Source organism: Festucalex cinctus, chromosome 3, assembly GCF_051991245.1.
Source record: "Festucalex cinctus isolate MCC-2025b chromosome 3, RoL_Fcin_1.0, whole genome shotgun sequence".
Taxonomy (NCBI): Eukaryota; Metazoa; Chordata; class Actinopteri; order Syngnathiformes; family Syngnathidae; genus Festucalex; species Festucalex cinctus.
Window position 1 is genome coordinate 4,658,511 of NC_135413.1, and position 16,351 is coordinate 4,674,861.

General features: G+C 37.5%; 1 protein-coding gene and 2 long non-coding RNA genes across 5 annotated transcripts in view; 1 reads left to right on the forward strand and 2 right to left on the reverse strand.

The window, feature by feature from the left end:
- Positions 1-7,271, reverse strand: part of enc2 (ectodermal-neural cortex 2) — a 31,237-nt gene extending 23,966 nt beyond the window's left edge. For 2 of the 3 annotated variants that reach the window (XM_077515499.1, XM_077515497.1), the window contains exons 1-2: positions 7,125-7,250; positions 3,247-3,442 (exon numbers count right to left, since the gene is read on the reverse strand). In XM_077515499.1, the coding sequence (XP_077371625.1) occupies positions 3,247-3,428 (182 nt within the window). In that variant the 5' untranslated portion in view covers positions 3,429-3,442; positions 7,125-7,250. Of the gene's footprint in view, positions 1-3,246; positions 3,443-7,124 lie in introns of all 3 variants that reach the window. The other variant, XM_077515498.1, reaches the window with a different exon arrangement.
- A 5,410-nt stretch (positions 7,272-12,681) lies between these two features.
- The window catches only part of LOC144016649 (uncharacterized), a 4,931-nt gene continuing 1,261 nt past the window's right edge, over positions 12,682-16,351 (forward strand). Inside the window, exons 1-2 of the long non-coding RNA XR_013282952.1 lie at positions 12,682-13,268; positions 15,801-16,351. The exon at positions 15,801-16,351 is cut by the window's right edge and continues 1,261 nt beyond it. This is a non-coding gene — a long non-coding RNA (uncharacterized LOC144016649). The remainder of the gene's footprint in view (positions 13,269-15,800) is intronic.
- Positions 13,495-14,785, reverse strand: LOC144016648 (uncharacterized). The gene is made up of 5 exons (XR_013282951.1): positions 14,444-14,785; positions 14,260-14,306; positions 14,125-14,166; positions 14,014-14,047; positions 13,495-13,938 (listed from the first exon to the last, which is right to left on the reverse strand). It is a non-coding gene; the product is annotated as an uncharacterized LOC144016648 (long non-coding RNA).

Consider the following 16,351-nt stretch of genomic DNA (forward strand, 5'->3'; position numbering starts at 1 on the left):
TCTTTCCAAAATGCTTAGTTTTAGTTTAGTTAGTTTCAGTATTAGTATTAGTTTTTTATGTGTATTACTTGTGTGCAATATTTAAAAAAAAAAAAAAAAAACACCATGTCATCTGAAGGTGCTTTTCTATTGGCTGCTGCTAGATGACGTCACTTCTGTGTGACATACTTTCAAACGTCATTATTCCGGTTTATATCAAAATAAATCTACTAAAAATCACATTTAAAATCATCCCCAAAGGCTCATGCATTAAATTAATTACCAAAGACTAAAACGTTGTTTTTTTAATTTTAGTTTTAGTTTTTTCATTAGTTTTAGTTAACTAAAATAACCTTTAATGGCACCTGTTTTTCGATACCCTCCCTTCTTACTTTGACCATCTCTAAACATTTTTGTTTTGTTTATTTTATTTGAACTGAGTCAAATACCATTTTTAGCATATTTCGCGGGCCACTGAAAAAAGGACGGCGGGCCGCAAATGGCCCCCGGGCCGTAGTTTGGACACCCTGATGTAAGCTTTATTGCGAAGTGTTTTTCCTGTTTTTCTAACTTCTGCCTGGCAAGCTTATTGTGCCGTTTAAATAAACAAAACAGCATACACCCGCTTCTTGTGGCTCAATTTGTCTTGATTTGTTAACTTATAAATATTTTATTTTATCAAGAGTATTGTTTATTATTGTTTTAGATTAAAAGCTGGTGGGCTAAAATCTGAATGCAGATTCATGTGCTTTTTTTCAAGGTTAATGCTCTGAATAAAAAAATAAATAAACAAAAATCTGCTCATCAATTAGTTCTTGTTTTGTTTGTTACTCACTGAATACTCTTCCTCAGGTAATTATTGTTTTACTCTTCATGAGTACTTTTATTTTAACGTAAGAGTAATCTACTCTTTTTCTTGAGTACGTCTTTTGGCTATAGTAACTAAAATCATCCAAACTGCCCTGATAAACAGTTTACATGAACATGTTGATACACACAGTTTTAAAGATACTGTAAATTATGTCCGTGATTTGTTTCTAAAAAAACAAACTAACTAACTAACTAACTGTGTTGGGAAAAAAATACTTTCCTCATATTTAAGATTGTGGAAAAAAATGCAAGAAAATAAAAAAATATTAGAAAACTATTACCCACGTAACCACAAAAGGTAGTTTTTAAATGATTGTAAATCATTTTATTTATTCATCCATCCATCTTCTGAACCTCTTATCATCACTACTAAGGTCACAGGCTAATTTAATTAGAGAGAAAAAGAGAGAAAAAAAATCAAAAGTATTTGCCCCCAAGGTTAAATAATTATTTAGCAGTGGCTAATCACATTCTTTGGAAAGCTGAGTTCACCACACATGCCTGATTAACATTATTTCTCATGTATAATGTGCTTTTTTGTTTCTTTTTTTTAAATCAAGGGTGCACCTTGACTTCACAAGCACAACAATACAGTATTTTCCTCATATTGTACATATATATATTGGAACCTTGTGAAGAAGGTGTACTTTCATTCCAATATTATATGCAATGTGAAATTGTATATAATGTCTAAATTTATATTCAAGAACATCATTCTCACTAGTCTGAGTAGTGTCAATTGAGTTAATTTGTCCCAATAAAAGGGTCCCAGGCCAAGGAACAAGGAAGCGGCCGTAAATGAAAACAAATATTTCTTACTAAATGTCCTGTTTTCATAGAAGTGGGTTACAAAGATGGCAAGAAGTATTTTCCAGACTTTTTCGTCACATTGACATTTTTACACAGTCCTCTGAAACACTCAACTCACATCTGGGACTTGTTTTCGTCACATAATCACATAATCAATCACCAAGACTCCAGACTACCCCTAAATAGTGGCATTTTGCCCCTAAAATTTTAGACCGTGCAAGTCCATTTTCATCCATTCGTGTATGTACGACAAGTAAACTAGCAGTTTTTTTTTTAATCATTATTCTTGAATAGTTTTTGCTGTTGACATAACTTGACAAACACTTCAGCACATTAATCAGTAACATAATGGAAATGTGCATATTTACTTCAAAAGTTACAATGTAAGTAAGTACAATGTGCAACCCCAAATTTTCTACTTGCACCCCTAAAATATCCTGTTAGGGGCCACAGTGCTCCTAAAAAAAAGTAAAGCCCTAGCGATCACAACGAGAAGCGGAGATAAGTGAAGCTTAGTAACGCTTAGGAAGGCTCGAGTGGTTATAGTCCAAATTATTAGCAAGGGAAGAGAACTGCTCTTTAGACAAAAAAAAAAATGTCTGAACACAAGAAATCCCAATCTGTCAAATTAGTTGGCTTGATCTAATCCTAGATTGTCTTTCAGAATTGTTATTGTTAATTATATATTACTGTATACAGCAGGGGTGTCCAAACTTTTTCATTTGAGGGCCATATACAGAAAATCAGAAGGACGCAAGGGCCACATAATGTTATGAAGAGAAATTGTGTTTAGTCTTAAAAATTGTACGAATAATTATTTTTTGCTTTTGCATATTTAGAAAAATGCTACAGTATATAAACCATTTTATTTGTAATATGGCAGTAGGGCTATTATAGTTTGGGAATTTTTCATTCTAGTTTTTATTTTGTTTTGATTTTTGTTTTAATTATTTCTCAGGGTGGTTCTGTTAGTTTTGTATTAGTTTTAGTTATTTAATAAATGCTTAGTTTTAGTTTAGTTAGGTTCAGTATTAGTTTTAGGTTGTTGTTGTTTTTTTGTTTTTTTAATGTGTATTACTCGTGCGCAACATTTAAAAAACACCATGGGCGCGATGTCATTATTCCGGTTTATATCAAAATAAATCTACTAAAAGGCTCATGCATTAAATTCATTACCAAAGACTAAACCGAAGGACATTTTTGGTATAATTATAGTTTTATTTTAGTTAGTTTTGTAAACATAAAATGCAGTTTCAGTTAGTTTTCTTTTTTTAAAAGCATCTTCGTTTTTGTTTTATTTCGTTAACAAATTTGTTTTTTGAATTTTTGTTTTTTCGTTAGTTTTAGTTAACTAAAATAAGCTTGAATAGCACCTGTGTTTTTCGGCCCCTTCCCTTCTTACTTTGACCATCTCCAAACATTTTTGTTTTTATTTTATTTTATTTGAACTGAGTCAAATTCCATTTTTAGCATATGTCGCGGGCCACTAAAAAATGGACGGCGGGCCGCAAATGGCCCCCGGGCCGTAGTTTGGACACCACTGGTATACAGGAACAAGTACATTTGAAGCAAAAAAAAATTTCTTACCTGTGACATTGGAAGGAACGGTCCCCAGCCCACAGGGTGATATCTGTGAACATGCCCTGTTTCCTCATTGTGTTTAGATGAGTCAAGACACTGTCAGGGTGTGATGGCTTGTGGAACAGTGAAATATTCATGGATCCCGTGCTGGTACGGGATTTCCGATTCTCATGAACAGTCACCGACATGGTGGCCGTCCTCACTGAAAAGCATGAATGCACCATTAACAATGATGTATACTGTATACCAGTAAAAAATGAAGTGATCGGTCCCGATTACATGATCGGAATCGGGATATCCCTTCCTACTAGGGGTGTTAAAAAAAATCGATTCGGCAATATATCGCGATACTACAGCACGCAATTCTCGAATCGATTCAATAGGCAGCCGAATCGATTTTTTAACATCCATTTTTGATGGAAAAATATTCAACAAAACGTCTAACTTTCATACCTTAAGCACGGAAGAATGTTATATTAATGGAACATTAAGCCTTAATATTTTATTTCAATGCTGTTCTAACATGAAAAAGGTTACAACCTGTTTGTTAAATACAGTGGCTCACAGTTATAAGACTGAAGTTTCAGATCAATAAATAATAAATTTTCATACAAATCTTACAGTATACATTGTACAAGTTTACTGAATGGTATTTTCTAAATTTGAGTAAAAAAAAATCGCAACAATCGACTTGTAAATTCATATCGGGATTAATCGGTATCGAATCGAATCGTGACCTATGAATCGTGATACGGATCGAATCGTCAGGTACTAGGCAATTCACACTCCTACTTCCTACAGTTGTTTTCTAATTTTATGTATTGCATTTTTTGAAGCAGCTACATTAATACTAAAGATCAAGCTCTGCTCGTTAATTAATGAATAAATGTTCATATACAAATCACAAGTATGGAGGACCAAAAGTGCCAACATTAAACAAATAAATACACCATTAAATAATTAAATATAAGTGTCATTAATTAATTAAATTCACTATGATTATTTTATATACATATACATATACAGTGGAACCTCTACTTATGAACGCCTCTTCATACGAAATTTCCGAGTTACGAAACGCCTCAACGGGAAAATATTGCCTCTTGTTACGAAAGAAATTTCTAGAGACGAAAGGTAAAAATACATAACCGAACGCAACATACTTTCGGCTATGGCTATTTCCTACCATAGGTACCTATGAGCGTAAATACTAGATCGGTGTTTGTGCATCGTTCTGGCATTCCATTGGCTAAGAGGAACCTTCTACCATAGGTATGAGCGTATACTAGATCGGTGTTTGTGCATGTTTCTGGCATCCCATTGGCTAAGAGGAACCTCTACCATAGGTATCTATGAGCGTATACTAGATCGGTGTCTATACAGCGTCCTCATCATTCATCCCGCGGCCCATGAGGTGTTCGATAGTTTTTCGTAAATGTATGAACTAACGGCCAACGAATTTGTGCAAAAATTCAAACAATTGGTGATTGCTGAAGGCACAGTAAGTTTTTAATTGCGACGAGACGGGCCTTTTTTTTTTCCCAAAAAAAAGGTGCCTCGCCATACCGGAAGTTTCCATGAAGTTTCAGAATTTGTTGAAAAGAATCGCCCAGAAAAAGTGTTCACCAGTCGGGCGTTTGCTCACTAAGATGATGTTTGCCTTGGACATTTCCGAAGGATTGTTTTTTTTTTTGTTTAAAAAAAAAAAAAAAAAAAAAAAAAAAAAAAAAAAAAAAAAAAAGCAAACATCCATGGATCAGTTCTTTACAAAACACCAGGCAAAAAAAAAAAAAAAAACACTTCTGAGAAAGAGGAACATGAATCAAAGAGGGCAAAAAACGATGAGGACAGCAGTTAAAAAGGTAAATGACCATCATTTTTATTCTTTACTTTATTCTTTGTTTTTTTACATTATGCACAACTCTCATTTATTGTGCAATAATCTAATTGTAACATGTATTTGTTACATGTTTTGATGCATTTTTATGCTTTATAAAACATTTATGTCTGAATTTTGGGAGGCTTGGAACAGATTAGGGCATTTACATGGAAAATGCGTCTCTACTTACAAAATTTTCTACTTAAGAACTTTCTTCCAGAACCAATTCATTTCGTAAGAAGAGGTACCACTGTGTGTGTGTGTATATATATATATATATATATATATATATATATATATATATATATTAGGGTTGCACGATATTGGAAAAACATGCGATATGCGATATACTTGCTGAACATAGCGATATCGATATTATTGCAATATTTAACATGTACCTAAAGAAATTACATTTTACCTAATGAAAGAAAAACATTTTTCATGTGGCAAAATAAGCAACCTTGATGTAATCTTAGTTAATTAATTGTTTTATGTCTTGATAATTTTCAACTATTGAATGGCAATGCACATTTTAGTTAGCATATGACTGGTCAAATTCATATAAAAAGCATAAAATTCCATATAAAACTTATTGCATGCCTTTGCGATATGCATATTGCAAGGGCCAATATCGCAATATCGATATTTTTTCGATATATATATATATATATATAAACATCAGCAAAAATGTTTGGAAAATGTTCCTATGCCGTAAAACAGTAGGCAAGTATATGCAGTCAATAAATTCAATAGACACCCATATTGTGGTCCGCCCTAAATATCCTGATCGTGTGAAGTCTAACAAAAACAGCTAATTTACCCGGTAACTCAAAATTTGGTCAGAGTTTGGGACTGACTGTGTGTGGCCTTAACGTGAACCATGTTCTGTAACACAGCAAGATAAATACAAGAATTCATTCATACCTATATAATTTGAACTGCCTCTCATCACACTGACTCTCAGTCAAAGTGCATTGGAGAGAATCTCTCATACCAAATCTTTTTACATTCTCACTTAAACATGTGGTCTCCAGGATAAACAATCTCCTTTCTTTAGATGTAAACACAACAAGAGGATAGTATTGTGGCTACTTGCCTCATGTTACCACAAATATTCCTTCACAGTAAATAAAAGAGCTTGCCTCCAAGGGAAAGCTCTGCTCAAATGGCCAGTCATTCAAAGGTGCTTTTATTTAATGTATTTATCAATAATGTCAGACTTAGATCAACACGTGGTTATTCAAGTACAGTAAGACTTTTATTTTTTTTTATTTTTTATTTTTTTAAGCAAAAGAAAAACTGTACAGTGTGTAGTATATGTTATGTGTGTATGAGTGTAATATTGCAAACTACTAGCGGTACATATGTATATTGCATACATCCAAATCTAAATATAAAAGCAAAACGGAGATGTGCTGACTCGTTCAAACAAGCTGGTTTATAATAGGGACTACAAAATACATAAATGGCACAATATCCTAGTTATTTTTTTAAGAGGCAACAACAATAACATTAAAAACTAAGACCAACACTGCTTCGCCATATTGTGATGATGATCCAAACATACCAAAACAGAGTTAGCACATAAGCTATTATGACCGACTCATTTGATCCCATATTGTGCAAGTAGCATTTAAATCCTTCTTTTTTCTACATTTTCTAGCGCTAACGCATACCAATGACTTACATGAGGCCATGCTTATGAGGCTAATCATTTTCAGATGAAAGGTTTAGCGTGTTAAGTGGCTCATTGTCGCAAGCTTTGTAATTCAGATGGAAGATGCTAATAACTTAACACAGCCGGCCCTTATCAGCCAAGAATGATGGACTACAGTATTCAATGTGTGCTAAATTCATTAAGTGCCGCCAAATTATATACGACGAATTGCAGGCTAATTTATCGAAGGGACATTAAACGATGGAAACTGAACGAATTTGTTCTGGGTTCAGTTTCTAAAAGTCTAGTGAAGCATAATAGACAAGATTAATTGATTACTGTACTCACAATTCCAAATGATAATGTTAAAACACCCGAGGACTGAGCATCGGTGAAAAAGGCGAAACCTCCGTACCTGTCTAGCTCACATCAGACCTTGTTGAATCGACTGTCTGAGACTAAAGCTAGTCGAAAACCCCCCTTCCAAAATAAAAACACGAGCAGAACGAACCAATGACATTCGTTGTTTCTGTGACTGAATGTCTTTCTGTCCAATCCACGAATTCTATTGCGTTTCTGGCAATAATTTGGGCCAATAGGATTGAGACTAGGCGGGACTTCTGTAGCTTTGCTCAGAGGTCCATTAATTACGACCAAGCGTAAAGATAGTATTTTTTAATTAAACGATTACATCGTTGCTCACAAAAAAAGAGCCACAAAAAGGAAACAAACGAGAAACAATTATTACACAGACAGCAGTAGGCCTACGTCACGTTATAATAATGTAATAAATATAACTTAAAATAAACTAAGAAAGTGTCATTTTGGCACGCACACTCAAAAAATTTGTACAATCGGCTGAAAGCAATAGTGATCAGGGCCGGCCCTACATGATTTGGTACCCTAGGCGAAAATGTACATGGTAGCCCCCCCCAATCCCATAAATAAAAAAAAACACACACGAAAAAAAAATTATAGATATATTATATTTAATAGCACACCACACAATAAATACCAAATTCCACAAACAAATAAAAATAAGAAAAATAACAGAAGTACAATGCAATGCAACTTTTTATTGCAATTTTTGCAAAATGACAGTATTTAAAACCTCAAAATGTTTTCACTATGTACATTAATAATTGTGTAAGATACAAAAAATAGTAAATGTATCAATATATAAACTTTGATATATCGTAAAACTTTGGCAATAAGGTGATTCACAGATAATGTGAATAGTGTGCAAAAAAACTTCACTAAATAACTTAGGAACATAACGGCAAATACTTAAAATAGTGCACGCCGGGACCTCCTTGCAGCAAAGGCATCAATTGGTGCGTCAAAAGATAGCTGCCTGGATACTTCTTTATTGATGCTGATAAGTGCCACTCTAGTTAGCCGTTCTTGTGACATGGTAGACCTTAAATAGTTTTTTATTAGTTTAAGCTTGGAAAAGCATCTCTCAGCTGATGCTACAGTCACTGGTATGGTAGCGGCCACTCTGAGTGCTACCCACATGTTGGGATAGATTTCTCGAAGTTTTTTCTCCTCTAGAAAAACTACAAGTTCCATGCTTGACATATTGGATTTTGGCCAGGTAAGAAATGACTGCATCTCTGCTAAGAGTTTTTTTTTGTTTTGTTTTTTTTAATTTATGAGAGTACATATTGCACAAATAAGTAGACCCCGAGAAAAAGGCTTGTTAATTCCAGGCCTAGCAGACATGTTGCTACCCATAACAGTCATGGAGCTCATAGAAAATACTAGATGTAGTCGTTTTTGTTGTGGGTTGCTTTTTTTTTTTTTGCATTAGTTAATTTGATTAAATTGAAGATTTTGTAATCTATGCATCCTATTACAACCTTACTTTCATGTTGTGAGTCAAGTGCGTATTCTACAGAAAACATTTTGTCAATATTTTGGAAATTGTTCTTCTGTTTATTGAGATATTGAACATCCATCCATCCATTTTCTTGACCGCTTATTCCTCACAAGGGTCGCGGGGAGATATTGAACAAAATCTTTACATTTTTCAAAGGTGGTATACTCATATATGCTGAGCACTGTACATGATGCAGCAATAGCTGATATAACTGAAATAGTCACCTGGATCTAGAAGATCGAGCTTTGTGTCACTCAAAGTACTGCTGATTGGTGCTTGACTGGCTGTTGCTTCAGCTGTACATTAAACAAAATACATCACTTCAAATTATTTTGGTGTTAAAGCAGGGAAAACAAATCCATTTGCATTATGATAGAATACAATGTCAGAAATTATGGCTGTTTGTATTAAATGCACCATCCATGCACTTACATTCAGTAGCCTTTGGTGAAGATGACACTGAAGGATTGTTTACCACAGCTTCTGCAGGTGCTTGTTGTGGCTGCAAATATTTTCTCAGCGCATCTAGTTAAAAAAAAAAATGCATTTACTATATCGATGTTTACATTAAACCAGCACATAATTCTTATTTTCAATAAATTAATGTGGTTATGTGAAACAATGACTTGTGCAAATCCATTTGCAGGTATCTGGACTTACTGGCTGTTTTAGTTTAAACTCAGCAAGCGTTGCCCCACTCTTGTGTGCAAAGTAGCTACTAGCATGGATGTAATGGTGCAGTAAACAAGTTACAAGCAAGCTAAGAAGCTAACGCTATTTCCGTGTTTATTTTATAAACAATGATGATTGACTGACATACATACCTCTACCCTGGGCCCGTTTTTCCTCCTCCTCCTTTCGCCGCTTTCTTAATGCAGCACTTGAAGGCTTGGACCTTTTCATTGTTGCCGATGTCAATGTATAAACAACACAAGTGTGCCAACCATCTATCTATCTTTCTAAAGTGCTGCCACTACACTCTGAGATGATATACGACCCCTCCCCCTACCTTTCATTCATTGTAAGCGGCAGCAGCGGGTCAGGTTCAGGGCGCCAGGACAGCAGGTCGTGAACTCACAGTCATTTATTTGAAATAGAAGTAATTAAAAAAAAAAGGAACTCAATAAAATATATTTGCTATATAACATTTTATGCTAGAAAACACGAGAGGGGGGGAGGGCTTTTTGTGTTTGTGTTTTTTAAATTTTATTTTATTTTTTCCTTTCTGCAATTTGGCGCCCCCTCCACAAGATGGCGCCCTAGGCGATCGCCTAGCTCGCCTGTAGCCTGGGCCGGCCCTGATAGTGATGGCCAGACCAGAAGAAGCATTCAAAACGTTTGACGCTTTCCATTCATCGAACTGGTTCACACACACACACACACACAAAGGTTCAGCTCGTGAGGATTCATCTGCACACAAACCCCTCTGGTGGTCAAAACATTGATTGTCATCTGAACTTTTTTCATCCATCCATCCATTTTCTTGACCGCTTATTCCTCACAAGGGTCGCGGGGGGTGCTGGCGCCTATCTCAGCTGGCTCTGGGCAGTAGGCGGGGGACACCCTGGACTGGTTGCCAACCAATCGCAGGGCACAGAGAGACGAACAACCATCCACACTCACAAGCACACCTAGGGACAATTCGGAGCACCCAATTAACCTGCCATGCATGTCTTTGGAATGTGGGAGGAGACCGGAGTACCCGGAGAAGACCCACGCGGGCACGGGGAGAACATGCAAACTCCACCCAGGAAGAGCCTGGACTCGAACCGGAGACCTCAGAACTGGGAAGCAGACATGCTAACCACTCGACCAAAACAACAAAATCAGTGGGATTCGTTTATGTAATATGTGTATGGTTAATTAATAAATCCGTGGTTAATGCTATAGGATTGAACACATGACATACTCTGTTTACGTTCAAATTGGAAAAAGATTTGTGATACTGACATTGCTTGTTTATGAATATTTTTATTTTAAAAACTTTTGTTCCTTCTGTATTCGCTTGGATGTATGCACCTTTGCCTTACTGAAAAAGAATAATCATTTATTTTTAATTTTATTTTGACTTACTATAGTCATAATTAAAAGGTTTAATAGGTGAAAATCCAGGTAGAAATTACCTACTTTGAAATGCATTGGGGGAAAAAAAAAAAAAAAAGTACATTGAAATCCTCTGAATTACAAAAAAAAAAAAAAAAAAAAAAAAAAAGAAACGCTGATAAACCTCCAAACCTCCTGCATTTCTGGTACGTGTGAGCCGTCAGGGTTAATGGTGGGTGTTGAATGGGTGTGGCAGAGGCCCAAAAAAAACAACTATAAAATATAAACACATGATGGAAATGTATTTGTCTGGAATGCCAACCCACCAAAACTTCATGCCAATTGAAACATGTTTTCTTTTAACATTTGTAAATGAATTCTAATGTAAACAACACATTATATAAATACAAATAAGAAATGTACATGAAATTCACATTTTAAGTAATGTTAAATACAGGGCCGGTGCTAGCCATTTTGGTGCCCTCAGTATATGTGCTTTGTGGGCACCCCCACCCACACCTACCACATCCCATTTGTCAATTTTGCTTTATTTTACAAAATAACTTGTCAATATTAATGTTTCAAAAACTTTCACAAAAATAAAAAATAAATGATAAGTAAGTCTTTATAAACATTAACATCCATCCATCCATCCATCCATCCATCCATCCATCCATTTTCTTGACCGCTTATTCCTCACAAGGGTTGTGGGGGGGGGGTGCTGGCGCCTATCTCAGCTGGCTCTGGGCAGTAGGCGGGGTACACCCTGAACTGGTTGAAAGCCAATCGCAGTAAACATTAACAATGACACCAAATACTCAAATAAATAAAACTAAATAATTTAAAATAAAAAAAATGCCACTGCTATGAACAAATAAACATCTGGAAATAAACAAATAAGGAACTTTATATACACATTTTAAAGTGCAAGCACCAGTTGTTAGAGTCCCTACAGAGGCACACATCGGCATTTCGGGGCTTCAAAATCAGCTATCACTTCATCATATGACAGTTGCAATCCGGACGTCACGTGACTATTTCTCTGAACACGCCCCCGTGGCAGAAAAGTCACTGTGCCATGTTAATACAGTATAATGACGAGAAGGGATAAACCTATCATTTAGCCATCAACTTTCCACCCAAGAGCACTGACACTGGCTTTAATGAGAAGGACATGATATATATATATATGTGCGAGGTGGACAGGTTGGATGATAATGCCATTGCCGATGAAGTGTCAGGAGTGCTTTTTTTCCCAACTCGGCGAGGGTGCTATGTGAAATTACTCCCTCTCTTACACTGGAGATGAGTGCTTACAAATCTGATCATACAAAGGCTTTACAAGTTTGTACAACTCGATTTATATTTCCCTTTCATGTGTGCTCAAAATGCCATTGAAGTTTCACACAAGTCCTGACAGTGTTATTTTGGTACATGAGCAACTTAGCATCTTTTAATTCGGCCGCTGTCATTTATGCTGTAAATAGTCTTTATGGTCAGTTATTAAATTCAACTGTGTAATATCTATTGACCCGTAGCAGCACAAATGAACAAAACAGATTATTTCCCCCACATTTTGACTGAGGCTAGTTAGCATCTGCTGATTCAGCCATCATGTAAAAAGTGTCCAATCATGTCTTTTGCCTTCATTTAATACTAACTGATTCAGTAAGTGGCTCACCTAACATGAAGTCATTGCTGTACAAGCAATGAGGAGGATCTCAAATCCTCTTGTTGTTGTCTTGTTGTTGACCTTTTTTTTTTGTCATGGTTCTGTTGTCTCTCACTGCAGTTCCGGAGTGTGGCAGGAGGCGGCGCCAACCTCGCAGGCAGAGGCCTGCTCCCACACCTGGGGCTCATCAGCCTGATGAGCCAACAACTTATTTAACCAGCCCCTCCTTTGGTTCTGTGCCGGAAGATTCCCTTGCCATACCTGCTACGTTTGCTTGTCTCCTCCTGCCACACCCTTGTGTAGTCTAGTTCCTGTTCTCCGGCTTGTAGTGGTTTTTTGTTTCTCTTTCTACCGGTCTATTAAGACGGCTCTTTCTGTTGCTACGTTGGTCCCTAGTGTTTTATGTTGCTACTTTGCGCTTTAGTGTTTTCTCATCCCTGAACAAGGTGTTTTTTGTTGCTACTTTGTTTTCTAGAACTTTTTCCCTGAGCAAGGTGATTTTCTGTTGATACTTTTGTGAACAATAAACTGTGGACTTTGTCTCTCACTCTGCATCCTGGGTCCTGGCCTTGCTTTGCCTCACGGCATAATTTTTTTTTTGTTTTTATGGCTGCTGTGATCCATTGGCTACGCATTGGTTCCTCTTTTGGTAGCCTGGAGAATGCTCGAACCTTTTTTGCTTCTTCTCGTTGTGGCAGCTGGTCCACAACAGCTGTCAATCATTGTTAAAGTGTGCCGTTTGCCGTTTACTCAAAGTGGCAGATGCGTTTTCTATGATGCCATAATGGCTGTTAACACCCATTTTGCAACGCGTGACGTCAACGTCCGGTTCTCTGTTGATGCTGATGACAGGAAGACCACTTAACTCTTTGACTGCCAGCCATTTTCGGAAAAGGTAACCCCATACTGCCAGCTGATTTACAGAATTTTACCGATCTTTCAAGCTCCACAGAAAATGTTGTGTTAGGACTATGGAAACGCGGATACTACCAAATGAAAGATTGAAGTCTCATCTTTCATCTAAAAAAAATTTTGTTTCTACCTTATTCGGATCTTCAGTAATAAATAGAAAACAGCTTCGTTTCACCCAAATCCTCTATTTTCTTCCAAAATACGGAGAAATCAAGCTTTTTGTGAAACGATGTTATTTCATGCACTCTAGTGAATTTGGCACTTTTTTTTTGCATGAGTGATTCTACAAACACCTAAACTTCTATAAAACACTACCCCAACAATAAAAAATGTTTTTTGATTGCAAAATAACAGTTTATTTACATGCAACAGTAGCAATCCGAACAAACAATTTGGAAAACTCTTTGCAAACTATTTACACGTGCGCAACAGTTTTTGTCAGTCTGCTTCTGCATGGACTGATTTGCGTAGAGGTTGGTATGATAAACGATGTGCTGGAGAAGTTAATCCGTGATGAAGAGCTCCAGGATGTCAGCTGGCAGGTGGGAATTCAGCTCTGCTGCAGCATCCCTTGGTCCTGGTTTTGCAGCAAAGGGGAAGATGGTTGGCTGCCAGCCGAATTCATCAACTTCATGCCAGCCAGACTTTGGGATCTGCAAATATACATTTCAATATCATATATTATTTTAGAGCACTGTGATACAATGTGTGTGTGTGTGCATGTTTACCTTTTTTTCTTGGATGTATTGGTTGATGCACATTCTGTAAATTATAGAAGACGTTTACCATCAAATATTTTATTAGTGCTGTGGAGAATCTTTTTTTTTTTTTCTTTTTACCTTTGTTCTGCTCAATGTGAGAAGGGTCACTTTGGGTAGGAGCTGAAAGAAACATATACAATTACAATACTATCGAAAGACTTTCCTTTTATTGTTGCGGTGTATTGAAAACTTTTTTTTTTTTTTTTTTTTTACCTTTCTTTGTCGTAGAACCAGCGGTCGGACGTTGCTGTGAGCACGATCTATAAAATATACATTCACGTTTGTATAGGTAATAGATGTTTTAGTGTATATCAGCACATTTACACACACTGCTAGATCGCCCGAGAAAGTTAGGAAAGTAATCTTACTAGCAACCTCTTAGCATGTTAGCGCTTACCTTCACGTTCTTTGGAAGACTGTCTTGCATCGGACCCATAGTAGTCGTCATCGTCCGATGAAACGTCATCTGTGCAGACGTGCTCGGTTGTGCACCACTTTTCTCCGGTGTTAGCATCGCTAGCCGGTGGGGCCTTAGGACGTTAGCATCGCTAGCCGGTGGGTCCTTAGGACGTGGTCGAAACGGCCGCGTCACCGCTTCAACTATGACTTAACCCCGTCATCACTGTGCTCTTGAGCACTGGTCGATGCTTTTGAGCTTTGAAAATAAGGATCAAGCGTGAGCTGCTTGCCATCTGTAGCCTTTTTTGACTCCCTTAGCCAAGTTAGCCATTCTCTCCCCCTCAACATTCTAGCTCAGCCTCTCTTCTTCTACTGTTGTCTCATACCCGATCTTGTCCAAAAGACTCATCACAGCCATCTAGTGGCCAGGAATACCCATTATAGTAACCCGATCGGCTTGATACTTGGAGCACAGCTGCCCAAGGCTTTCCTCCACCCGTTTCCATAAAAAAACATAGTAGACGTCAATTAACGTCTATGGCGGCCAATCCTAGGATTATACTGAACGTTTTTAAACGTTTATGGCGGTCAAAGAGTTAATAATTTGGGTTCGCCATAATCTTCATGACTTTTAAAAATTCATATCTCTGTAATTATTATATGTAAGAGCTAATTTCTTTCACCAATGGGTTCTCTGGCATCTACAGATTGTACAATATAAATTTCTTAATTTTTGAACCCATGCAATATCACCTTTAACCACAGTGTGGTGCAGTAAATGCCAACCAAATGCCTAACACGCGTTACTGGTCTTCCAGCCCTTTCGTTTTACTTTCACTTCTTACAATTTCCTCCTTTGTGGGTCTCAAAGGGCAGGACTCTGGAAACGCATATTGCAATACATTATGCAATCGCAACAGGAGTGTAATATATGTCATGTGACCAGCAGTTGACTAATCACAGTGTAGTAGCTCTGAAACCAAGTTGGTCAAACCTTCTCTATATGCAACCATGGAAGCAAAATTTGGAATTGGGCCAAAAAAGCAACAAAATCATGTAAGAAAAGATTGAAAAAAGCATTTAATTTCACCCAAAATAAGCTCCAGGCCCCATGAGAGGATCGCAAATTTACCTGGGGGATGTATTGTATTGTCACACTCTTATTTTATCATATAGGCTTTTATTTGGTCATACAGAATTGTGCATGGCCTAAACAAGAGTTACTGAGTGACACTTTTGTCAGTATGTCAAGGTTCGTCTCAGCACAATGAGGTTTCTTCCTTGCAAACTTTCTACCATGTATTCTGCACCCAGGCCTGCTTGCTGTGTTTACTTTTCTTTCTTCTGAACCCTAGTGCAGGCGAGAGCCCCAAACCCCATCACGACCACCTTCTACAAAGGCACCATCAAGAGCATCCTGACCAGCTGCATCACCGCGTGGTTCGGCACCTGCACTGTCTCCTGCCGCAAGACCCTGCAGCGTACCGTGAGAGCAGCAGAGAAGATCATCGGCACCTCTCTCCCCTCCCTTCTGGATGTTTACCACATTTGCATCACCCGCAGAGCCACCGGGATCGCTGGAGACCCCACTCACCCATCCTACAGCCTCTTCAGCCTCATCGGTACAGGCATGAGCGATGGAAGTGATTTGAGTCCAAATGCAGAGAAAGGAAAGTTCAAGTAATTGTCAGATGTTTGGCGGCACGGTGGATGACTGGTTAGCACGTCTGCCCCCCAGTGCTGAGGACGCGAGATCGAGTCCAGGCTTCGACCTTCCTGGGTTTAATTTGCATGTTCTCCCCGTGCCTGTGTGGGTCTTCTCCTGTTACTCCGTCTCCTCCCACATTCCAAAGACATGCATGGCAGGTTAACTGGACGCTCTGAATTGTGCTTCAGTGTGCTTATG